Source organism: Mobula hypostoma, chromosome 3 (genome assembly GCF_963921235.1).
Source record: "Mobula hypostoma chromosome 3, sMobHyp1.1, whole genome shotgun sequence".
Taxonomy (NCBI): Eukaryota; Metazoa; Chordata; class Chondrichthyes; order Myliobatiformes; family Myliobatidae; genus Mobula; species Mobula hypostoma.
The window spans coordinates 230,127,551-230,153,057 of NC_086099.1; the positions used below are offsets into that span (position 1 = coordinate 230,127,551).

General features: G+C 48.7%; 1 protein-coding gene across 1 annotated transcript in view; it reads left to right on the forward strand.

Annotated features, from left to right (window-relative positions):
• Window positions 1–25,507, forward strand: part of LOC134343691 (IQ motif and ankyrin repeat domain-containing protein 1-like) — a 150,843-nt gene that overhangs the window by 43,115 nt on the left and 82,221 nt on the right. Inside the window, exon 5 of the mRNA XM_063042445.1 lies at window positions 332–496. Coding sequence (XP_062898515.1) covers window positions 332–496 — 165 coding nt within the window. The remainder of the gene's footprint in view (window positions 1–331; window positions 497–25,507) is intronic.

A 25,507-nucleotide genomic window follows, 5' to 3' on the forward strand; every position in this document is an offset into this window, starting at 1 on the left:
TCCTTCGGTATCACCCCTCCCACGGTGTGACCCTCCCTCAGTACCACCCCTCCCTCAGTGTGACCCTCCCTCAGTACTGCCCCTCCCACAGTGTGACCCTCCATCAGACCTGTCCCTGCCAGTGTCACAGTGTGACCCTGCCTCACCTCTGGTCTGTTTCCGGAGCAAGACTTGAACCTATCCATCCGCTGGATCAAGGAGAGGTATTTCATGCCCTCTGTCTCATGGTATGCCCTGTTGTGACTACCCTGCACTGTTGTGCTTCTCTGACTGAGTTGCCTCATTAACACTGCAGCTATGGGCACGTTTAACCAGCCTCCCTTTATGTTAGGCTTTCGTCGCCCTGGTGCGGAGAGAGCAGGAGACCGCAGCAAGGGAGCGAGAAAAGGAGGAGATGGAGCGAAGGCGCAGGCAGGAGGAACAGAAATGCAGGTCCCGCATGCTGGAGGCAGCTTTTGAGGGCGATGTGGAGGAGATCCAAAGCATACTGAAGGAGGTGAGTGCCATATGATGTCTTAGCCATTGCTAACTAAAGAAATTAACACAGACAGGCCCTTCAGCCCATCTTCTCCATTCCAACTATCAAGTACCACCCACAGTAATCCTACTTACCTGGCCCGTATCTCCCTCTGTCCTGGTAATTGTGATGTGCGTCGGGATGCGCGACTCTATTCAGACATATATCAGAAGTGCTGCCTCCAGCATTGTCAAGGACCCCTCCCATCCTTCCCACAATTTCTTTCACCTCCTGTTCTCAGGCAGATAGTACCGCACCATAAGAACCAGAACTGTCCAGCTGGGTAATAGTTTCTTCCCCCAAGCTGATAGACTTCTTCATGGCTTGCTACTACCCAGCATATACATACACCCTCTCTGACCGCTGTGCTGCTACCCCCACCCCCACTCCGACTCACAGACACACTCTCATTCTGCACCGGTCACTTTTCACCTTTTTATTCCTACTGTTTCACATTTATACAACTGCTAATTTTAATATAATAGTGTCAGTTACCTCGCACTATCTCACCTCAGCATGCCTCTCGCACTTTGTGTCAGCCTGTCAGTCCTCAGGCCACATCACTCAGTGACTTGTGCTAATATGATTTTGTGACTGAATGTGTTGGATCGTAACTGTGATTTTGTGCACTGCGTTTTGCACCCTAGCCCTCGAGGTGTGATGTTTCGTTTGGCTGTATACATGTATATGGTTGAATGAAAATAAATTTGAACTTGATATTTTTTATCTGGATAGTCCTGATGAAGGGCCTCGGCCCGAAATCTCAGTTGTTTATTCCTCTCCACAGATGCTGCCTGATCTGCTAAGTTCCTTCTGTATTTCGTGTGTGTTGCTGTGCATATTTCTTAAATGTTATTCAAGTCCAAGTTTATTCTTATTCTACCAGACATATATAGACAGACACATATAAGCAGTGCATTTCAGATTTCGTCCCACACCCCTGGATGAAAAAAAGGCTTCTTCAGATCCTCGCTAAACCTACAATATCTGCAGTCCTTGCAGTGGGGAAATATTTACTGCTGTCTATCCTATATCCGATCCGGGATCAGTTCTGGGACCTCTGCTTTTCGTGATTTTTATTAACGACCTGGATGTGGGGGTAGAAGGGTGGGTTGGCAAGTTTGCAGACGACACAAAGGTTGGTGGTGTTGTAGATAGTGTAGAGGATTGTCAAAGATTGCAGAGAGACATCGATAGGATGCAGAAGTGGGCTGAGAGGTGGCAGATTGAGTTCAACCCGGAGAAGTGTGAGGTGGTACACTTTGGAAGGACAAACTCCAAGGCAGAGTACAAAGTAAATGGCAGGATACTTGGTAGTGTGGAGGAGCAGAGGGATCTCGGGGTACATGTCCACAGATCCCTGAAAGTTGCCTCACAGGTGGATAGGGTAGTTGAGAAAGCTTATGGAGTGTTAGCTTTCATAAGTCGAGGGATAGAGTTTAAGAGTCGCAATGTAATGATGCAGCTCTATAAAACTCTGGTTAGGCCACACTTGGAGTATTGTGTCCAGTTCTGGTTGCCTCACTATAGGAAGGATGTGGAAGCATTGGAAAGGGTACAGAGGAGATTTACCAGAATGCTGCCTGGTTTAGAGAGTATGCATTATGATCAGAGATTAAGGGAGCTAGGGCTTTACTCTTTGGAGAGAAGGACAATGAGAGGAGACATGATGGAAGAATACAAGATAATAAGAGGAATAGATAGAGTGGATAGCCAGCACCTCTTCCCCAGGGCACCACTGCTCAATACAAGGGGACATGGCTTTAAGGTAAGGGGTGGGAAGTTCAAGGGGGATATTAGAGGAAGGTTTTTTACTCAGAGAGTGGTTGGTGTGTGGAATGCACTGCCCGAGTCAGTGGTGGAGGCAGATACACTAGTGAAGTTTAAGAGACTACTAGACAGGTATATGGAGGAATTTAAGGTGGGGGCTTATATGGGAGGCAGGGTTTGAGGGTCGGTACAACATTGTGGGCCGAAGGGCCTGTACTGTGCTGTGCTGTACTATTCTATGTTCTATATGATAGTGGACACTCTTCAGTCACAGATCCTCACTTTAATATCAGGATAGTGGACCCTATTAAGTCACACATCCTCACCGAATGGCTGACATTCACCTAGACAACCCTTTGCTAATGAATTTCATGACTTATATCAGCGACCATAAACCTTATTCTCATTTTTGTTGTTGTTCTGATCACTTATATAGAACAGGGAACACTGAAGCCCCGTCCATACCCTTTGGGCCATGATGTTCTGTTGACCTTTTACCTGCACTAAGATCAACCTAACCCTTTCGTCCAGTATGTCCATGGATTTGAAGGAAATCAGGATATCCTATTGAGATTAGTGGAGGTGGGACAATGATTAAAATGTGTAGTGTGGTCAAGAATTTCTTCCTTCCTTCCTTGAGTTTTAAAGGGTCTTTTTAAGTGTCAAGGAAAATGAAATGCTCAGAATTTATGTTTTACAATGTAGGTTGAAAGTAATATTGATTAATTTGTGCAACCCATACAAAAATGCTGGAGGAGCTCAGCAGGTCAGGCAGCATCTATAGAAAAGAGTACAGTTGATGTTTTGGGCCGAAACCCTTTGGCAGGACTGGAGAAAAAAGTTGAGGAGTAGATTTTAGGAGGGAGGGGAGAGAGAAACACAAAGTGATAGGTGAAACCAGGAGATAGAAGGATGAAGTAAAGAGCTGGGAAGTTGATTGGTGAAAGAGACAGAAGGCCATAGTAAAAATAAAAGGGGGGGGGAGGAGCACCAGAGGGAGGCGAAGTGCAGGCAAGAAGATAAGGTGAGAGAGGGAAAAGGGAATGGGAAATGAAGAAGGAGCGGGAGAGGGTAGTATTGATGGTGGAGGAAAGGAAGGTCCTTTCTTTGAAAAAGGCGAAACCTTTCATTCCAGAATGAAAAACCTCAACCTGAGAGCAGATGTGGCAGAGATGGAAAAATTGAGAGAAGGGGATGGCGTTTTTACAAGTACCAGGGTGGGATTAGGTATAGTCCAGGTGGCTGAGACAGACTGTGGATTAATAATAGACATCAGTGGTTAGCTGTTTCCGGAGATGGAGACAGTGAGATTGAGAAAGGGGAGGGAGGTGTTGGAAATGGACCAGGTATTAACATTGTGATATTACATGAAGAAAGTGCAGTCCAATAATAGAGTTTAGTTATGAAGCAGCAGAGTGTGTACCACTGCACAGGTATGATAAAATTGGGTGTCAAGGCTTTGGAGAGGGTGTAGGAGGTGTTCACCAGGTGGCTGCCTGGGTTAGAGGGCATGTGGTATAATGAAAGTTTGGACAAATTTAGGTTGTTTTCTTTGAAGCGGTGGAGGTTGAGGGGACATCTGATAGAGGTTTATAAGATTATGACAGACAGTATCTTTTTCTCAGGGTTGAAATATTTAATACCGGAGGGTATGCATTTAAGGGGCGAGAGGGTTATTTAAAAGGAGATGTAAGGCAAAATTTTTTTTCCACAGAGAGTGGTGAGTGCCTGGAATGCATTGCTTGGAGTGCTGGTAGAGGCAGAAATGTTAAAAGAGACTTTTAAGAGACATTTAGATCAGCACACAAGCTTGAGGAAAATGGAAGGGTATGGACATTTTGCAGCAGAAGGGATTAGTGTAGTTGGCCAGTTGATTACTAATTTAATTGGTTCAGCACAACATTGTGGGCCGAAGGGCCTGTTCCTGTGTTGTAGTATTCTGTGTTCTATGTTCAAAGTATCCAGCTGGTAAGTAAAACAAATGTTGTATTACTCAGGTGGCCGGGTATTTAAAGCAGGTCTAGACACAGATATCCGCTGTGTTGCTGGGCATGGGTGAGAGAGCACAAGTCCGGGTATTTTTAGCATTTTTAAGGGGTACAGGGGTTTTTTATAGAATATGACGAATAAACAGGAATAGGATACTAGGATGGTCAAAAATGGGAGGGTGAAGTGTAGGTTTGTGTGTGTGTGTGTGATTGGGTGAAGGGATTTAGAATGTATGTCTAGTGCACATTCTGGAGCAGAGGGTGGCGGTAATGCACCATTAAGCTGGATGCCAACCACCGTAAAACAAGATACAGACAGACAGATATCCGCTGCCCTCTGCAGGCTACCTGTGACTCTCAAACAAGAGAAAATCTGCAGATGCTGGAAATCCAAGCAACACACACCGGTGACCAGCGGTGTGCCTCAGGGATCCGGTGATCAGTGATGTGCCTCAGGGATCTGTTCTGGGACCCCTACTCTTCGTGATTTTTATAAATGACCTGGATGAGGTAGTGGAGGGATGGGTTAGTGAATTTGCTGATGACACAAAGGTTGGGGGTGTTGTTTATAGTGTGGAAGGCTGTCAGAGGTTACAATGGGAAATTGATAGGATGCAAAACTGGGCTGAGAAGTGGCAGATGGAGTTCAACCCAGATAAGTGTGAGGTGGTTCATTTTGGTAGGTCAAAAATGATGGCAGAATATAGCATTAATGTTAAGACTCTTGGCAGTGTGGAGGATCAGAGGGATCTAGGGATCCGAGTCTGTAGGACACTCAAAGCAGCTGCGCAGGTTGACTCTGTGGTTAAGAAGGCATACGGTGCATTGGCCTCCATCAATCATGGGATTGAGTTTAAGAGCCGAGAGGTAATGTTGCAGCTATATAGGACCCTGGTCAGACCCCACTTGGAGTACTGTGCTCAATTCTGGTCACCTCACTACAGGAAGGATGTGGAAACTATAGAAAGGGTGCAAAGAAGATTTACAAGTATGTTGCCTGGATTGGGGAGCAAGCCTTATGAGAATAGGTTGAGTGAACTCGGCCTTTTCTCCTTGGAGTGACGGAGGATGAGGGGTGACCTGATAGAGGTGTACAAGATCATGAGAGGCATTGATCGTGTGGATAGTCAGAGACTTTTTCCCTAGGGCTGAAATGGCTAGCATGAGCTGGCATAGTTTTAAGGTGCTTGGTAATAAGTACAGAGGAGATGTCGGGTAAGTTTTTTACGCAGAGTGGTGAGTGCGTGGAATGGGCTGCTGGCAGCGGTGGTGGAGGCAGAAATGATAGGTTCTTTTAAGAGACTCCTCAATGGCTACATGGAGCTTAGAAAATAGAGGGCTATTGGTAAAGCCTAGGTAGTTCTAAGGTAGGAATATGTTCAGCACAGCTCTGCAGGCCGAAGGGCCTGTATTGTGCTGTAGGTTTTCTATGTTTCCATAATGCTGGAGGAAATCAGCAGTCTAGGCAGCATCAATGGAAAAAAGTACAGTTGACGTTTTGGGCCAAAACCCTTCATCAATACTGGAGAAAAAAATGCTGAGGCATAGATTTAAGAGGTGGGGGGAGGGAAGAGAGAATCATGAGGTGATCGGTGAAACCTGGAGGGGAGGGATGAAGTAAAGAGCTGGGAAATTGATTGATGAAAGAGACAGGGCCATGGAAGAAAGAAAAAGGGGGAAGAATCATCAGAGGGAGGTGATGGGCAGGCAAGGAGATGAGGTGAGAGAGGGAAAAGGGGATGGGAAATGGAGAAGGAGAGGGAGGGTCTGCATTTTTCCTACGCTACATCGACGACTGCATTGGTGCTGCTTCCTGCACCTGTGCTGAACTCGTCGGCTTCATCCACTTTGCCTCTAGCTTCCACGCTGCCCTTAAATTCATCCCACACATTTCCAACACCTCCCTTCCCTTTCTCGATCTCACTGTCTCTATCTCTGGAGACAGCTTATCTACCGATTACTATTACAAACCCATGGACTCTCACAGCTACCTAGACTACACCTTGTCCCACCCTACTACTTGTAAAAATGCCATCCTCTTTTCTCAATTCCTCCGTCTCCGCTCAGGATTCTTGAAAGAAGGAGGTGTCCTCCTTTTCCGAAGAAAGGACTTTCCTTTCCTCCACCATCAACACTGCCCTCAAAGGCATCTCTTCCATTTCATGCATGTCTGCTCTTACCCCATCCTCCCACCACCCAACCAGGGATAGGGGTTTCTCTAGCCCTCACCTGCCTCCCCATCAGCCTCCACGCCCAGCACATAATTCTCTGAAACTTCCGTCACCTCCAACAGGATGCCACCACCAAGCACATCCTTCCCTCTCCCCCACACTTTTTGCCTTCTGCAGGGATCTCTCCTTACGCGACTCCCGGTCCATTCGTCCCTCCCCACTGGTCTCCCTTCTGGCACTTAGCCTTGCAAGCGGAGCAGGTTTCAAAGGTTTCGAAGGTTTCAAAGGTACATTTAATGTCAGAGAAATGTATATAATATACATCCTGAAATGCTTTTTCTTCGCAACCATCCATGAAAACAGAGGAGTTCCCATAAAGAATGAATGACAGTTAAATGTTAGAACCCCAAAGTCCCCCCCAGTTTCCCTCCCTCCCGCACATAAACGACAGCAAACAACGATTCCCCCCTCCCTCCACCAGCAGAAAAAAGCATCAGTACACACCGAAGCAACAGCAAAGGCACAGACTTGCAGTACCCCAAAGGCTACTCGTTCACCCGGTATTTAACATACAACAGGCTCTCTCTCTCTCCCTAATAATGGAGAAAGAGATGTCTTCATTTCACAACTGCTCTTACACCTCCTCCCTCTACCATCCAGAGCCCTAAGCAGTCCTTCCAGATGGGGCGACACTTCACCTGTGAGTCTGTTGGGTCATTTACTGTGTTTGGTGCTCCTGGTGTGGCCTCCTGTACATCGATGAGACCAGATGTAGATTGGGAGACCAATTCGCAGAGCATCTATGCTTTGTCTGCCAGAAAAAGATCTCCCAGTGGCCACCCATTTTAATTTCACCTCCCATTCCCTTTCTGATATGTCCATCCATGGCCTCCTCTACTGTCGTGATGAGGCCACACTCAGGTTGGAGGAATAACACCTTATATTCTGTTGGGTAGCCTCCAACATGATGGCATGAACATCAATTTCTCGACCTTCCGGTAATGCCCTCCTCCTTGTTCATTTCCCATCCCCCTCTTTCCCTCTCTCACCTCAATTCCTTGCCCGCCCATCCTCTCCCTCTGGTGCTTCTTTCCTCTTTTTCTTTCTTCCATGGTCTTCTGAGATTTCACCAATCAGCTTCCCAGCTCTTTACTTCATCCCTCCCCCTTGTGACGATATCCTGAGTTATTCATTATGGACTGTGCTTTTAAAAAGAGAGAGAGAGAGAGAGAGAGAGCGTGTGTGCATCTGTACAGCACAAACAACTTGTTACAGAGAAAGAGAGGAGCAAAGACTGCTCACAGTTTGTTTAGGATTTCTGCAAGGACACTGCCAGCTTCTGAGTTCCTACAGAGAGAGAAGGGAGGAGCTACTTGATGGACAGCTGGTGTTCAGCACAACAGTATTTAAACCAGCGTAATTGCTTGTTTCACAGGACACGCAGACGCACTAAGGTGTGGTGAAGTTACCACTACCCTGCCCACGTGTGTGGGACTGAGGATCGATCGTGCGGGATCGATCTGTGATTATTGGTGTGTGAAAGAGTGACATAACGGGTTAAAGAACCAGCAGAAATGGAAAACACCTTGGAGTCTGGTATTGCTGTTAACTAACACTCGTGTATTTGTAAGTACACAATACAGTAATATAAAATCAGATAAATCAAACAGGTTAGCAAAGTTCATGCATATTTAAGTGTGGAAATATAAAAACCAAGCTTCTGCAAGCCTAGGGGTAAATGGATACAGTCTTACGGTGATGGGTAAAGGGAATCAGTTCAGTTTGTGGTATTTAGTTGAGAAGTGATGGAGAGAGAGAGGTGTCTAGTTCTTCAGGTGAGCTGATGCCATCGATCTTCCAGTTGTCCTCCGAAATTTCCAAGTTAGCCAAACTTGACCAACTTAAGAGCACAGTCTTCAAGTGATGGTCTGCCAACCCAGGCAAAGGTTAGACTCACTGGTGGACTCCACAGGGTTGCTCTTTCACACATCAATAATCACAGATCGATCCCTCACAATCGATCCTCCATCCCACACTCGTGGGCACCTGAACAGGATAGTGGTAACTTCACCACACCTTAGTGCGTCTGCGTGTCCTGTGAAACAAGCAATTACACTGGTTTAAGTACTGCTGTGCTGAACACCAGCTGTCCTCACCAACTAACTGGACTCTTATAACTCAAACTTGTTTCTCAATCACTTGGGCACAAGGAGAACTGCCCAACCCCTGCCACAGACTGTTGTGAAGTTTGAACATAGAAATGCCATGTTGATACAGAAATTAACTGGTTGGATACAGATACTGATCCAGTGCAAACTTGGTACACTTCTCAATCTCACCATTGCATAGTTAAATACCAGTCATAATACTTAGTTCCTTAAGGTTGTCGTAGCTGAAATTGGGGGAGGAATGTAATGGGGATAAGCTTCCACTACCTATTAAATTCTCCCAATGTTGTGCGCCTCAAATAGCCTCTGACAACCCAGTCCATCTCCTGATCTTCACATGTGGTTCACTACTAAGCCCAGCAGAATTGTTTCTACTGACAGGAGAAGGGGACAAAGGTGGCTTACTGGCTACTTCGGGCAGAGGGGGCTCATCACCCGGTTGACAGCTCATCCACAGAAGCATCGAAACATAGAAATGTACAGCACGTTACAGGCCCCTCAGCTCACAATGTTGTGCCAACCACGTAACCTATTCTAGGAATTGCTTAGAATTTCCTTATCGTAATAGCCCTCTATTTTCCTAAGCTCCATATACCTATGTAAGAGGCTCTTAAAAGACTCTATTGTATCCATCTCTACCACCTTTGCTGGCAGTGCAGTCCACACACCCATCACTCTCGGTGTGAAAAACTTAACTCTGACATCCCCTTTGTACCTACTTCCAAGCACCTTAAAATAATGCCCCCTTACGTTACAGACAGTAGATAATAGGTGCAGGAGTAGGCCATTCGGCCCTTCGAGCCAGCACTGCCATTCACTGTGATCATGGCTGATCATCCACAATCAGTATCCAGTTCCTGCCTTGTCCCCATAACCTTTGATTCCGCTATCTTTAAGAGCTCTGTGCATCTCTTTCTTGAAAGCCTCCAAAGACTTGGCCTCCACAGCCTTCTGGGGCAGATCATTCCATATATCCACCACTCTCTGGGTGAAAAAGTTTTTCCTCAACTCCGTTCTAAATGGCCTACCCCTTATTCTTAAACTGTGGCCTCTGGCTCTGGACTCACCCATCAGCGGGAACATGCTTCCTGCCTCCAGAGTGTCCAATCCCTTAATAATCTTATATGTTTCAATAAGATCCCCTCTCAGCCTTCTAAATTCCAGAGTATACAAGCCCAGTCGCTCCAATCTTTTGACATATGACAGTCCCGCCATCCCGGGAATTAACCTTGTGAACCTACGCTGCACTCCCTCAATAGCAAGAATGTCCTTCCTTGAATTTGGAGACCAAAACTGCACACAGTGCTCCAGGTGTGGTCTCACCAGGGCCCTGTACAGCTGCAGAAGGACCTCTTTGCTCTTATACTCAATTCCCCTTGTTATGAAGGCCAGCATGCCATTAGCTTTCTTCACTGCCAGCTGTACTTGCATGCTTGCTTTCAGTGACTGATGTACAAGAACACCTATATCTCATTGTACTTCCCCTTTTCCTAACTTGACTCCATTTAGATAGTAATCTGCCTTCCTGTTCTTACCACCAAAGTGGATAACCTCACATTTATCCACATTAAACTGCATCTGCCATGCATCTGCCCACTCACCCAGCCTGTCCAAGTCACCCTGCATTCTCATAACATCCTTCTCACATTTCACACTGCCACCCAGCTTTGTGTCATTGGCAAATTTGCTAATGTTACTTTAATTCCCTCATCTAAATCATTAACGTATATTGTAAACAGCTGCGGTCCCAGCACTGAACCCTGCGGTACCCCACTGGTCACCGCCTGCCATTCCAAAAGGGACCCATGAATCGCTACTCTTTGTTTTCTGTCAGCCAGCCAATTTTCAATCCATGTCAGTACTCTGCCCCCAATACCATGTGCCCTAATTTTGCCCACTAATCTCCTATGTGGGACTTTATCAAAGGATTTCTGGAAGTCCAGGCACACTACATCCACTGGCTCTCCCTTGTCCATTTTCATAGTTACATCCTCAAAAAATTCCAGAAGATTAGTCAAGCAAGATTTTTCCTTTGTAAATCCATGCTGACTCGGACCGATCCTGTTACTGCTATCCAGATGTGTCATAATTTCATCTTTTATAATTGACTCCAGCATCTTTCCCACCACTGACATCAGGCTAACCAGTCTATAATTCCCTGTTTTCTCGCTTCCTCCTTTCTTGAAGAGAGGGACAACATTAGCCACCCTCCAATCTACAGGAACTGATTTTGAATCTATAGAACATTGGAAAATGGTTACGAATGCGTCCACGATTTCTAAAGCCACCTCCTTAAGTACCCTGGGATGCAGACCATCTGGTCCCGAGGACTTATCAGCCTTCAGACCCAACAGTCTATCCAACACCATTTCCTGCCTAATATAAATTTCCTTCAGTTCATCCATTACCCTAGGTCCTTTGGCCACTATTATATCTGGGAGATTGTTTGTGTCTTTCCTAGTGAAGACAGATCCAAAGTACCTGTTCAACTCCTCTGCCATTTCCTTGTTCCCCATAATAAATTCACCTCTTTCTGTCTTCAAGGGCCCAATTTTGGTCTTAACTATTTTTTTCCTTTTCACATACCTAAAGAAGCTTTTACTATCCTCCTTTATATTCTTGGCTAGTTTACCTTCATACCTCATTTTTTCTCCACGTATTGCCTTTTTGGTTACCTTCTGTTGCTCTTTAAAAGTTTCCCAATCGTCGGGCTTCCCACTCATCTTTGCTATGTTGTACTTCTCTTTTATTTTTATACTGTCCATTACTTCCCTTGTCAGCCACGGCCTCCCCTTACTCCCCTTGGGATCTTTCTTCCTCTTTGGATTGAACTGATCCTGCACCTTCTGCATTATTCCCAGAAACACTTGCCATTGTTGTTCCACTGTCATCCCTGCTAGTATTGTTCCATTGAACTTTGGCCAGCTCCCACCTCATAGCACCATAGTTCCCTTTGTTCAACTGTAATACTGACACTTCCGATTTTCCCTTCTCCCTCTCAAATTGTAGATTAAAACTTATCATATTATGGTCACTACCTCCTAATGGCTCCTTTACCCCCAGGTCCCTGATCGAATCCGGTTCATTGCACAACACTAAATCTAGAATTGCGTTCTCTCTGATAGGCTCCAGTACAAGCTGTTCTAAGAATCCATCTCGGAGGCACTCCACAAACTCCCTTTCTTGGGGTCCAGTACCAAGCTGATTCCTCCAGTCTACCTGCATGTTGAAATCCCCCATAACAACTGTCGCATTACCTTTGCGACATGCCAATTTTAACTCTTGATTCAACTTACACCCTACATCCAGACTACTGTTTGGGGGTCTGTAGATAACTCCCATTAGGGTCTTTCTATCCTTAGAATTTCTCAGTTCTATCCATACTGACTCTACGTCTCCTGATTCTATGTCCCCCCTCACAAGGGACTGAATATCATTCCTCACCAACAGAGCCACCCCACCCCCTCTGCCCATCAGTCTGTCCTTTCGATAGGACATATACACTTGAATATTCATTTCCCAGGCCTGTCCACTTGAAGCCATGTCTCTGTTATTCCCACAACACCATACTTACCAATTTCCAACTGTGCCTCAAGCTCGTCCACTTTATTTCTTATACTCCGTGCATTCATATATAATACTTTTAATTCATTACTCCCCTCATCTTTCACATCGATTCCTATTGCACTTGGCCGTACTCTCCGATCCCTTCCTGAGCTTTCTGCCCCATTAATTTCCTCTCCCCCCCCCCCACTACTTAGTTTAAACATACCCGTGTAGCAGTGGCAAACCTGCCTGCCAGAATGCTGGTGCACCACTTATTAAGGTGCAACCCGTCCCTTTTGTACACTTCATCCTTACCCCGAAACATACCCCATGTTAGCCATTTTGGCCCTGGGAAAAAGCTTCTGGCTATCCACACGATCAATGCCTCTCGTCATCTTATACACCTCTATCAGGTCCTCCGTTGCCCCAAGGAGAAAAGGTCACGTTCACTCAAACTGTTCTCATAGGCATGCTCTTTAATCCAGGCAACATCCTTGTAAATCTCCTCTGCACTCTCTCTATAGTATCAATAGACAATAGACAATAGGTGCAGGAGTAGGCCATTCAGCCCTTTGAGTCAGCACCGCCATTTACTGTGATCATGGCTGATCATCCACAATCAGTGTCCAGTTCCTGCCTTATCCACATAACCTTTATGTATCCACATCCTTCCTGTAGTAAGGTGAGCAGAACTGAACACAGTACTCCATGAGGGGTCTGACTGCGGTCTAAAATAGCTATAACATTACCTCACGGCTCTTGAACTGAATCCCACAGTTGATGAAGACCAACACACTGTACACCTTCTTAACAACACTGTCAGCCTGCACAGCAGCTTTGAGTGTCCTGTAGACATGGACCCTAAGATCTCTCTGGTCCTCCACACTGCCAAGAGCTTTGCCATTAATATTATATTTTGTCTTCAGATTTGACCTACCAAAATGAACCACTTCTCCCAGTGGCCACACATTTTAATTCCACATCCCATTCCCATTCTGACATGTCTATCCACGGCCTCCTCTACTGTAAAGATGAAGCCACACTCAGGTTGGAGGAACAACACCTAATATTCCGTCTGGGTAGCCACCAACCTGACGGCATGAACATCGACTTCTCTAACTTCCGCTAAGGCCCCACCTCCCCCTCATACCCCATCTGTTACTCATTTTTATGCACACATTCTTTCTCTCACTCTCCTTTTTCTCCCTCTGTCCCTCCAAATATACCTCTTGCCCATCCTCTGGGTCACCCCCCCCCTTGTCTTTCTTCCCGGACCTCCTGTCCCATGATCCTCTCATATCCCCTTTTGCCTATCACCTGTCCAGCTCTCGGCTCCATCCCTCCCCCTCCTGTCTTCTCCTATCATTTTGCATCTCCCCCTCCCCCTCCAGCTTTCAAATCCCTTACTCACTCTTCCTTCAGTTAGTCCTGACGAAGGGTCTCGGCCTGAAACGTCGACTGCGCCTCTTCCTATAGATGCTGCTTGGCCTGCTGCGTTCACCAGCAACTTTGATGTATATCACTTCACACTTATTTGGGTTGAACTCCATCTGCCACTTCTCAGCCCAGTTCTGCATCCTATCGAGGTACTGCTGTAACCTCTGACAGCCCTTCAGACTATCCACACCTTCGTGGCTTTCTACTGAGCCTGGTGGAATAATTTCTGCTGACAGGAGAAGGGGACAAAGGTGAGTTACTGCCTCTGTAAAACCAGTCGCTTCAGACAGATGGGGCCGAAAAAGGAAAACTCTGATCTCAAGCCTCCTCTACCTTGCGGCTGTACCCACTCATGGGGAAGCCTTTTTGAAGTAAACTCTAGGAAAAATCCAGTCCCTAAGGCAGTCCTACGTTGAGTTCAATGCTGACAGGCTTGAGTTCGATGCAGCTGGTGCCAAAATGTATCAATCTCTGCCGTTCCTTTGGGTTCATCAGATACGTGGAGAGGGGGAGCTTGCTGCATGGATAACAGCTGGCTCTCCATATTGTACTGCTCTGGCTTGTGTATCACATAGATAGCTGGGACACAACATCCATGGTTAACGGAGACCTCACTCACTCATATAATACATATATCAGGTGTTAGTAACCAATTAAATCTACATGTTAAAGACCAATAATACTTAGAATTATAATAACTGTCCAATAGCAAACAAGAGAAAATCTGCAGATGCTGGAAATCCGAGCGACACACATAAAATGCTGGAGGAACTCAGTAGGCCAGGCAGCGTCTATGGAAAAGAGTACAGTTGACGTTTCAGGCTGAGACCCTTCGTCAGGACTAACTGAAGGAAGAGTTAGTAAGAGATTTGAAAGTGGGAGGGGGAGGGGGAGATCCAAAATGATAGGAAAAGACAGGAGGGGGAGGGATGGAGCCAAGAGTTGGACAGCTGGACAGGACCTCCTGTCCCATGATCCTCTCATATCCCCTTTGCCTATCACCTGTCCAGCTCTTGGCTCCATCCCTCCCCCTCCTGTCTTCTCCTATCATTTTGGATCTCCGCCTCCCCCTCCCACTTTCAAATCTCTTACTAACTGTTCCTTCAGTTAGTCCTGACGAAGGGTCTCGGCCTGAAACGTCGACTGTACCTCTTCCTAGAGATGCTGCCTGGCCTGCTGCGTTCACCAGCAACTTTGATGTGTGTTCCTAAAATGTTGACTGTACTCTTTTGCATAGAAACTGTCTGGCCTGCTGAGTTCCTCCAGCATTTTGTGAGTGTTGCTTGGATTTCCAGCATTTGCAGATTTCTCTTGTTTGTGAATATATTTATTTTTGTTGTGTTTTAAAATTATTGTATTCTTCATCTTATTGTGTGTTTTTTGTATCGCATTGGATCCAGATTTAGAATTATTTTGTTTTCCTTTACGCTTGTGTATTGGAAATGACATAAAACAATCCTGAATCTTTCAAGAGCTGTGTTCAGCCTGATGAATGCATTGTGTCTGCACACCGTCTCTGTATGCTTTTCATCTGGATTGTTGCCTACAGACAGAAAAATCTGTACTGAGTGTCTGTGCTCTGTGCATTGGCACTCTATTTTAGCCTTTACCATGCCACAACTTCCAAGCTACCAACACTCCAACAGCACATCCAGGCAATCCCCACCCTCTGTAGATGGTGGGCCAAAGAGGGGGTTGAGTGGAGGTGAGATGAGAAAGGGGTGTGGGGATATAAGAGAAGGTGGGCTGAGAGAAAGGGGGTGGGGTGAGAAAGGGGGTGAGGTGAGAGAGGGTGGGGTGTGTCCTATTCACCGTGTGACTGTTTATCAGTCTGTTATGTGACATCACCTGACTGGTCAATTTTGCGGGCTTATCTGCCGATTAATTAATGTTTGACTTACTAATCCTGTGCATGGAAGGTGTTCATTGTTTCCAAGTGACTATGAGTCAATCAGACCTATTCAGCTGCACGTTCTGCTCCAGCTTCTGGGTTTTTCCTTAATTGTTACAGTGGCGAAGAGAATTAAATCTGTCACACTCACTCTTTTGGAATACAGTACATGTTCACATCTGGACAATGAGCAAATTGAAAAAGTCGACCAATACTGTGATCCACAATACCCCTGGAATGCTTTTGTTGAGTGTTTGGATTCTTTTTTCATGGCAAACGTCATTGAGCCCAATAAGAAAAGCCAGCATCCTGCTCAGTATATGCAGTCTGAAAACGTACGACATCATCTGAAGTTCGATGGATCCCAATTTGCCCTCTTCGAAATCTTCGAGGGAACCTGTCAGGTTAATTGTCTCTCAATACACTCCTAAACCATCAGTGCAATGCTTTAGATTCAACACTTGTATTCACTTAGAAAATGAATCCATAGCAACGTTTGTTGCTGAATTAAGAAAGCGGTCTGAATTTTGTGATTTTGGCGCTGTTTGCGAAGATATGAAACATCATTACTTGGTTGTTGGCATGCATGATGTTCATATTCAATGTCGCCTATTGGCAGAATCAGAGCTCACACTTAAAGCAGCCTTTCATATTGCAAACGGCATGGAAGCAGCAGATACGAATGCAGTTTTGTTGCAACACTGCAAAGTACAAGCAGTGGCAGCGTCCCCATCACCTACAACTGCAGCTAATTATACTGACATTAACAAAGTGTCACTAGCTAAGAAAAAAGGGAATTATACTCCGTATTTCCAATGTTACCGTTGCAGGGAAATTCACCACAGGTTTACTAACTGTCAACACCGAGACTCTGTCTGGCATACTTGCCAAAAGAAAGGACCCTTGGCAAGACTCTGTCTATCTCGGCCTCCATTCAGACTAGAACATTTCACAGCAGCACAGTGTGCTGTTATGGAGCCGGATGCATTCGTCATGCACTTTGATGGTCTAGGGCCAGTTCCCCTTATTCCCCTTATACAGATGGTTTTGAAGATTAATGGCAGACCCATTTCCTTTGAACTTGACACTGGATGTGCTATTAAGTATAATAATAAATATACCATTTTGGATACTGTTGTGGAGGATGACCTCCCAAGGGAATGGCATGGAGACCAGAATACTGTCACTGAGCATGGGTCCGTGGTGCAGAAGGTAAAGAGGGAGAACAGGGGAGCAGTAGTGACAGGGGACTCAATAGTCAGAGGAGCAGACAGGAGATTCTGTGGACATGAACGAGACACCTGACTGGCTTCCCAGGTGTCAGGGTCAGGGATGTCTCAGATCGCATCCACAGCACTTTGGAGAGAGATGAGAGCAGCCAGATGTCTTGGTGAATATTGGTACCAATGACATAGAAAGGAAAAACAAAGAGGTCCTAAAGAGAGAATTGAGAGAGGTAGGCAGACAGCTGAGAAGCAGGACTTCCAGGGTGGTTATTTCTGGATTGCTGTCTGTGCCACATGCCAGTGAGGATGATTTGGCAGATTAATGTGTGGCTGAGAAGTTGGTGCAGCGGGGAGAGCTTCAGGCTCTTGGATCATTGAGGTTTCTTCTGCGGTAGGTATGACCTGCACAAAAGGGACGGGTTGCACCCAAAGCCGAGGGAAACCAGTATTCTCGTGGGCAGGTCTGCTAGAGCAGTTGGGGAGGGTTTAAACTAATTTGGTGGGGGCAGGGGGAGAACCAGAGTGAAGGGACTCAGATGGTGAAAAAGCAAAGATAGTGTGCAGTTATACTGTCAGGAAGAGCAGGCAGATGATCAGATGATGGGACATAAATGCAGCCAGCAGGGGAGTACCAGTGCATTAGGGATCAAAAAGGGCAGTAAATACAGCACTCAAAGTGTTATATCTCAATGCAAGGTGGGTGATCTTGCTGCACTATCACAGATTGTCAGGTCTGATGTGGTGGTCATCACTGAATTGTGGCTGAAGGATGGTTGCAGTAGAGAGCTGAATGTCCAAGGTCACACGTTGCATTGGAAGGATAGGAAGGTAGGCAGAGTGGGTGATGCAGCTCTGCAGGTGACAAATAGCATCAGATTGGAAAATGTTGAATCCTTGCATGTTGAATTAAGAAACTGCAAGGGTAAAAGGACCCTGATGCATGTTATATACAGGCCTCCCAACAGTAGCTGGGATGTGCATCACAGATTACAATGGGAAATATAAAGGGTGTGTGGAAGGGAAATGTTATGATCGTCATGGGAGATTTTGACATGCAGTTCGATTGGGAAAATCAGGTTGGTAATGGATCTCAAGAGAGTGAGTTTGTTGAGATGGCTTTTTAGAGCGGTTTGTCACTGAGCCTGCTGGAGGATCAGCTATACTGGATTGGGTGTTATGTAATGAAGCGGAGGTGATTAGGGAGCTGAAGGTAAAAAAACCCCAAGGAGGCAGGGGTCACAATACGATTGAGTTCAACTTGAAATTTGATAGGGAGAAAGTAAACTCTGATGTAGGAGTATTTCAGTGAAGTAAAGGAAATTACAGTGGTATGAGAGAGGAGTTGGCCAAAGTAAATTGGAAGGAGATGCTGACAGGGATGTCAGCAGAGCAGCAATGACATGAGTTTCTGGGGAAAATGAGGAAGGTGCAATATAGATGTATTCCAAAAACAAAGAAATACTCAAATGGTAAAATAGTACAACCGTGGCTGACAAGGGAAGTCAAAGCTAATCTAAAACCAAGAGAGAGGGCATACAACAAAGCAAAACACAGTCCTGACGAGGGGTTCCGGCCTGAAACGTCGACCGATCTTTTCCACGGATGCTGCCCGATCTGCCGAGTTCCTCTAGCGTGTTGTGAACAAAGCAAAACCGAGTGGGAAGACAGAGGAATGGGAAGCTGTTAAAAACCTACAGAGAGCAACTAAAAGAATCATTAGAGAGAAAAGATGAAATATGAAAGCAGGTTGGTAATCATTATAAAAGTGGAAAGTAAAAGCTTTTTCAAGTATGTAAAAAATAAGAGAGATGAGAGTGGATATAGGATTTCTAGAAAATGAGAGTGGAGAAAAATAAAGGGGACCAAAGAAAATGGCAGATGAACTAAATGAGTATTCTGCATCAGCCTTCATGGTGGAAGACACTAGCAGTGTGCCAGATGTTAAAGGGTGTGTGAGAGAGAAGAGAAGTGAGTGCACCTACTATTACACAGCAGAAGGTGCTCAAAAAGCTGTAAGGCCAAAGGGTACATACGACACCCGGGCCAGATGAACTGCACCCTAGGCTTCTGAAAGAGGTAGCAGTAAAGATAGTGGAGGCATTAGTAATGATCTTTCAAACATCATTGGACTCTGGCATGGTGTCAGAGGACTGGAAAATTGCAAATGTCACACCACTCTTTAAGAAAGGAGGAAGGCAGTCAGAAGGAAATTATAGACCAGTTAGCCTGACCTCAGTGGTTGGGAAGGTGTTCGAGTCAATTGTTAATGATGAGATTATGGAGTAGTTGGTGATGTAGGACAAAGGAGGACAAAGTCAGTATGGTTTCCTTAAGAGAAAATCTTGCCTGATGAACCTGTTGGAATCTTTTGAGGAGATTACGAGTAAGAAACAGAGATGTAAAGACATTTCTTTAGCCAGAGGGTGGTGAATTTTTGGAATTTATTACCACAGGCAGCTGTGAAGTCCAGGTTGTTGGGTGTATTTAAAGCAGAGATGAATATTACCAAGCTGGTTTCGCCTAAAAACTTACTAGTGAAACGATGTCCTATTCACTGGGTGATTGTTTAATCCATTGGTCGTGTGATCAACAAATTTTGTGTGCTTGTCAAACATTATCAATTAATATTTGACCTATTAATCCTGTGCAAGTGCAAGTGTTTTATTCCAACCTCTGGGTTTTTCCTTAATTGTATGGCATTAGGGAGTAGGGGTGGAGAGGGAGGGAAGGGGGTGGGGGTGGAGTGAGAAAAGGGAGGAATGCAAAAGAAAGGAAAATATGGACCAGTTAACCTAAACTCAGTAGTTGGGAAAGTGTTGAGTCTATTATTAAGGATGAGGTTTCGGGGTACTTGGTGACACCGGACAAGATAGGACATATTCAGCATGGTTTCCTATGCAGTTACAGGAAAGATACTGGCATAGTGCTGGAGGTACGTTGACAGAGGGAAGATTGGGTGAGAGCAGGGTGAGAGGGGAGTGAGGTGAGAGATTTGGGTGGGCTGAGATAGGAGTCTGGAAGTGAGGGTGGTGGGGTTTGGTTAAGAGAGGTGAAAGAGCGGTATGGATGAGAGAGGGGAGTTGGGGTGAGAGAGGGGATGAGAAGGAGTGTGAGGGAGCGGGGTTGAGACAGAGGTGCGAATGGGAGAAAGGTTAGAGAGTAGAATGTGAGGGGCATTGGAGTGAGAGAGGAGTGGAGCTGAATGAAGAAGGAGTGGGGGTTAGATTGGGGTGGGTTTGATAGAAGGAGAGTGGGGTTGAGAGAGGACTGGGGGTGACAGGTGGTGGGTTTGAGTGAGGGGAGTGGGGGTGACAGGTGTGTGGGGATGAGCGAGGGGAGTGTGGGTGACAGGTGTAGTGGGGTGAGAGAGGATTGGGGTGACAGAGGTGTGGTAGGATTGAAAGAGGATTGGGGGTGACAGAGGTGTAGTGGGGTGAGATAGGAGTGGGGGTGACAGGTGTGGTGGGATTGAGGGAGGATTGGGGTGACAGAGGTGTGGTGGGGTGAGAGAGGAGTGGGGTTGACAGAGGTGTGGTGGGATTGAGAGAGGATTGGGGGTGACAGAGGTGTGGTGGGGTGAGAGAAGATTGGGGGTGACAGAGGTGTGGTGGGGTGAGAGGGGATTGGGGTGACAGAGGTGTGGGGTTGATAGAGGATTAGGGGTGACAGAGGTGTGGAGGGGTGACAGAGGATTGGGGGTGACAGGTGTGGTGGGGTGATAGAGGATTGGGGGTGACAGAGGTGTGGGGTTGATAGAGGATTGGGGGTAACAGAGGTGTGGTGGGGTTGAGAGAGGATTGGGGGTGACAGAGGTGTGGTGGGGTGAGGGAGGGGAGTGGGGGTGACAGATGTGTGGTGGGGTGAGAGAGGGGAGTGGGGGTGACGGAGGTGTGGTGGAGTGAGAGAGAGGAGTGGGGGTGACAGAGGTGTGGTGGGGTGAGAGAGGATTGGGGTGACAGAGGTATGGTGGAGTGAGAGAGGGGAGTGGGGGTGACAGATGTGTGGTGGGGTGAGAGAAGACTGGGGGTGACAGAGGTGTGGTGGAGTGAGAGAGGGGAGTGGGGGTGACAGAGGTGTGGTGGGATTGAGAGAGGGGAGTGGGGGTGACAGAGGTGTGGTGGGGTGAGAAAGGATTGGGGGTGACACAGGTGTGGTGTTGAGAGAGGATTGGGGTACCAGAGGTGTGGTGGAGTGAGAGAGGGGAGTGGGGGTGACAGAGGTGTGGGGTGAGAGAGAATTGGCGGTGACAGAGGTGTGGTGGAGTGAGAGGCGATTGGGGGTGACAGAGGTGTGGGGTTAATAGAGGATTGGGGTGACAGAGGTATGGTGGGGTTGAGAGAGAGGAGTAGGTGTGACAGAGGTGTGGTGGGGTGGGAGAAGATTGGGGGTGACAGGTGTGGTGGGGTTGAGAGAGGGGAGTAGGGGTGACAGAGGTGTGGTAGGGTTGAGCGAGGGGAGTGGGGGTGACAGAGGTGTGGTGCAGTGAGAGATGGGAGTGTGGGTGACAGAGGTGTGGTGGGATTGAGAGGGGGAGTGGGGGTGAAAGAGGTGTGGTGGGGTTGAGAGAGGGTAGTGGGGGTGACAGGTGTAGTGGGGTGAGAGAGGATTGGGTTGACACATGTAGTGGGGTGAGAGAGGATTGGGGTGACAGAGGTGTGGTGGGGTGAGAGAGGATTGGGGTGACAGAGGTGTGGTGAGGTGAGAGAGGGGAGTGGGGGTGACAGAGGTATGGTGGGGTGAGAGAGGTTTGGGGGTGACAGAGGAGTGGTGGAGTGAGAGAGGGGAGTGGGGGTGACAGAGGTGTGGTGGGATTAAGAGAGGGGAGTGGGGGTGACAGAGGTGTGGTGGGGTTGAGAGAAAGGAGTAGGCGTGACAGAGGTGTGGTGGGGAGTGGGGGTGACAGGTGTGGTGGGGTTGAGAGAGGGGAGTGGGGGTGACAGGTGTAGTGGGGTGAGAGAGGATTGGGGGTGACAGAAATGTGGTAGTGTGAGTGACGATTGGGGTGACAGAGGTGTGGTGGGGTTGACGAGGGGAGTGGGGGTGACAGAGGTGTGGTGGGGTGAGAGAGAAGTGGAGGTGACAGAGATGTGGCGTTGTGAGAGAGGATTGGGGTGACAGAGGTGTGGTGGGGTGAGAGAGGGGAGTGGGGGTGATAGAGGTGTGGTGGGATTGAGAGAGGGGAGTGGGGGTAACAGAGCTGTGGTGGGGTGAGAGAGGAGAGTGGAGGTGACAGAGGTGTGGGGTTGATAGATGATTGGGGGTGACAGATGTGTGGTGGGATGAGAGAGGGGAGTGGTGGTGATAGAGGTGTGGTGGAGTGAGAGAGAGGATTCGGGTTGACAGGTGTGGTGGAGTGAGAGAGGGGAGTGGGGTTGACAGAAGTACGGTGGGATTGAGATAGGGGAGTGGGGGTGACAGAGGTGTGGTGGGGTTGAGAGAGGGGAATGGGGGTGACAGAGCTGTGGTGGGGTGAGAGAGGAGAGTGGAGGTGACAGAGGTGTGGTGGGGTGAGAGAGGATTGGGTGTGACAGGTGTGGTAGGATTGAGAGAGGGGAGTGGGGGTGAGAGGTGTAGTGGAGTGAGAGAGGATTGGGGGTGACAGAAATGTGGTAGGGTGAGTGAGGATTGGGGTGACAGAGGTGTGGTGGGGTTGACGAGGGGAATAGGGGTGACAGAGGTGTGGTGGGTTGAGAGAGAAGTGGAGGTGACAGAGATGTGGCGTTGTGAGAGAGGATTGGGGTGACAGAGGTGTGGTGGGGTTGAGAGAGGATTGGGAGTGACAGAGGTGTGGTGGAGAGACGGGAGCGGGGGTGACAGAGGTGTGGTGGGGTGAGAGAGGATTGGGGGTGATAGAGGTGTGGGGTTGATAGAGGATTGGGGGTGACAGAGGTGTGGTGGGGTGAGAGAGGATTGGGGGTGACAGAGGTGTGGTGGGGTGAGAGAGGATTGGGGGTGAAAGAGGTGTGGTGGAGTGAGAAAGGGGAGTGGGGGTGTCAGAGGTGTGGTGGAGTGAGAGAGAGGAGTGGGGGTGACAGAGGTGCGGTGGGGTGAGAGAGGATTGGGGTGACAGAGGTGTGGTGGGATTGAGCGAGGGGAGTGGGAGTGACAGATGTGTGGTGGGGTGAGAGAGGGGAGTGGGGGTGACAGAGGTGTGGTGGGGTGAGAGAAGGGAATGGGGGTGACAGAGGGGAGTGGGGGTGTCAGAGGTGTGGTGGAGTGAGAGAGAGGAGTGGGGGTGACAGAGGTGTGGTGGGGTGAGAGAGGATTGGGGTGACAGAGGTGTGGTGGGATTGAGCGAGGGGAGTGGGAGTGACAGATGTGTGGTGGGGTGAGAGAGGTTTGGGGGTGACAGAGGAGTGGTGGAGTGAGAGAGGGGAGTGCGGGTGACAGATGTAGTGGGGTGAGAGAGGATTGGGGGTGACAGAAATGTGGTAGGGTGAGTGAGGATTGGGGTGACAGAGGTGTGGTGGGGTTGACGAGGGGAGTGGGGGTGACAGAGGTGTGGTGGGGTGAGAGAGAAGTGGGGGTGACAGAGATGTGGCGTTGTGAGAGAGGATTGGGGTGACAGAGGTGTGGTGGGGTGAGAGAGGATTGGGAGTGACAGAGGTGTGGTGGAGAGAGGGGAGCGGGGGTGACAGAGGTGTGGTGGGGTGAGAGAGGGGAATGGGGGTGACAGAGCTGTGGTGGGGTGAGAGAGGAGAGTGGAGGTGACAGAGGTGTGGTGGGGTGAGAGTGGATTGGGGGTGACAGGTGCGGTGGGGTTGAGAGAAAGGAGTTGGCGTGACAGAGGTATGGTGGGGAGTGGGGGTGACAGGTGTGGTGGGGTTGAGAGAGGGGAGTGGGGGTGACAGGTGTAGTGGAGTGAGAGAGGATTGGGGTGACAGAAATGTGGTAGGGTGAGTGAGGATTGGGGTGACAGAGGTGTGGTGGGGTTGACGAGGGGAGTGGGGGTGACAGAGGTGTGGTGGGGTGAGAGAGGATTGGGGGTGACAGAGGTGTGGTAGGGTGAGAGAGAAGTGGAGGTGACAGAGATGTGGCGTTGTGAGAGAGGATTGGGGTGACAGGTGTGCTGGGGTTGAGAGAGGATTGGGAGTGACAGAGGTGTGGTGGAGAGACGGGAGCGGGGTGATAGAGGTGTGGGGTTGATAGAGGATTGGGGGTGACAGAGTTGTGGTGGGGTGAGAGAGGATTGGGGGTGACAGGTGTGGTGGGGTGAGAGAGGATTGGGGGTGACAGAGGTGTGGTGGGGTTGAGAGAGAGGAGTAGCCGTGACAGAGGTGTGGTGGGGAGTGGGGATTGGGGGTGAAAGAGGTGTGGTGGAGTGAGAGAGGGGAGTGGGGATGTCAGAGGTGTGGTGGAGTGAGAGAGAGGAGTGGGGGTGACAGAGGTGTGGTGGGGTGAGAGAGGATTGGGGGTGAAAGAGGTGTGGTGGAGTGAGAGAGGGGAGTGGGAGTGACAGATGTGTGGTGGGGTGAGAGAGGGGAGTGGGGGTGACAGAGGTGTGGTGGGGTGAGAGAAGGGAATGGGGGTGACAGAGGGGAGTGGGGCTGTCAGAGGTGTGGTGGAGTGAGAGAGAGGAGTGGGGGTGACAGAGGTGTGGTGGGGTGAGAGAGGATTGGGGTGACAGAGGTGTGGTGGGATTGAGCGAGGGGAGTGGGAGTGACAGATGTGTGGTGGGGTGAGAGAGGGGAGTGGGGGTGACAGAGGTGTGGTGGGGTGAGAAAGGATTGGGGGTGACACAGGTGTGGTGTTGAGAGAGGATTGGGGTGACAGAGGTGTGGTGGAGTGAGAGAGGGGAGTGGGGGTGACAGAGGTGTGGTGGGGTGAGAGAGGATTGGGGGTGACAGAGGTGTGGTGGAGTGAGAGGCGATTGGGGGTGACAGAGGTGTGGGGTTGATAGAGGATTGGGGTGACAGAGGTATGGTGGGGTTGAGAGAGAGGAGTAGGTGTGACAGAGGTGTGGTGGGGTGAGAGAGGAGTGGGGGTGACAGGTGTGGTGGGGTTGAGAGAGGGGAGTGGGGGTGACAGAGGTGTGGTGGGGTTGAGCGAGGCGAGTGGGGGTGACAGAGGTGTGGTGGAGTGAGAGAGGGGAGTGGGGGTGACAGAGGTGTGGTGGGTTTGAGAGGGGGAGTGGGGGTGAAAGAGGTGTGGTGGGGTTGAAGGAGGGTAGTGGGGGTGACAGGTGTAGTGGGGTGAGAGAGGATTGGGGTGACAGAGGTGTGGTGGGGTGAGAGAGGATTGGGGTGACAGAGGTGTGGTGGGGTGAGAGAGGATTGGGGGTGACAGAGGTGTGGTGAGGTGAGAGAGGGGAGTGGGGGTGACAGAGGTGTGGTGGGGTGAGAGAGGTTTGGGGGTGACAGAGGAGTGGTGGAGTGAGAGAGGGGAGTGGGGGTGACAGAGGTGTGGTGGGATTGAGAGAGGGGAGTGGGGGTGACAGAGGTGTGGGGTTGAGAGAAAGGAGTAGGCGTGACAGAGGTGTGGTGGGGAGTGGGGGTGACAGAGGTGTGGTGGGGTTGAGAGAGGGGAGTGGGGGTGACAGGTGTAGTGGGGTGAGAGAGGATTGGGGGTGACAGAAATGTGGTAGTGTGAGTGACGATTGGGGTGACAGAGGTGTGGTGGGGTTGACGAGGGGAGTGGGGGTGACAGAGGTGTGGTGGGGTGAGAGAGAAGTGGAGGTGACAGAGATGTGGCGTTGTGAGAGAGGATTGGGGTGACAGAGGTGTGGTGGGGTGAGAGAGGGGAGTGGGGGTGATAGAGGTGTGGTGGGATTGAGAGGGGGAGTGGGGGTGACAG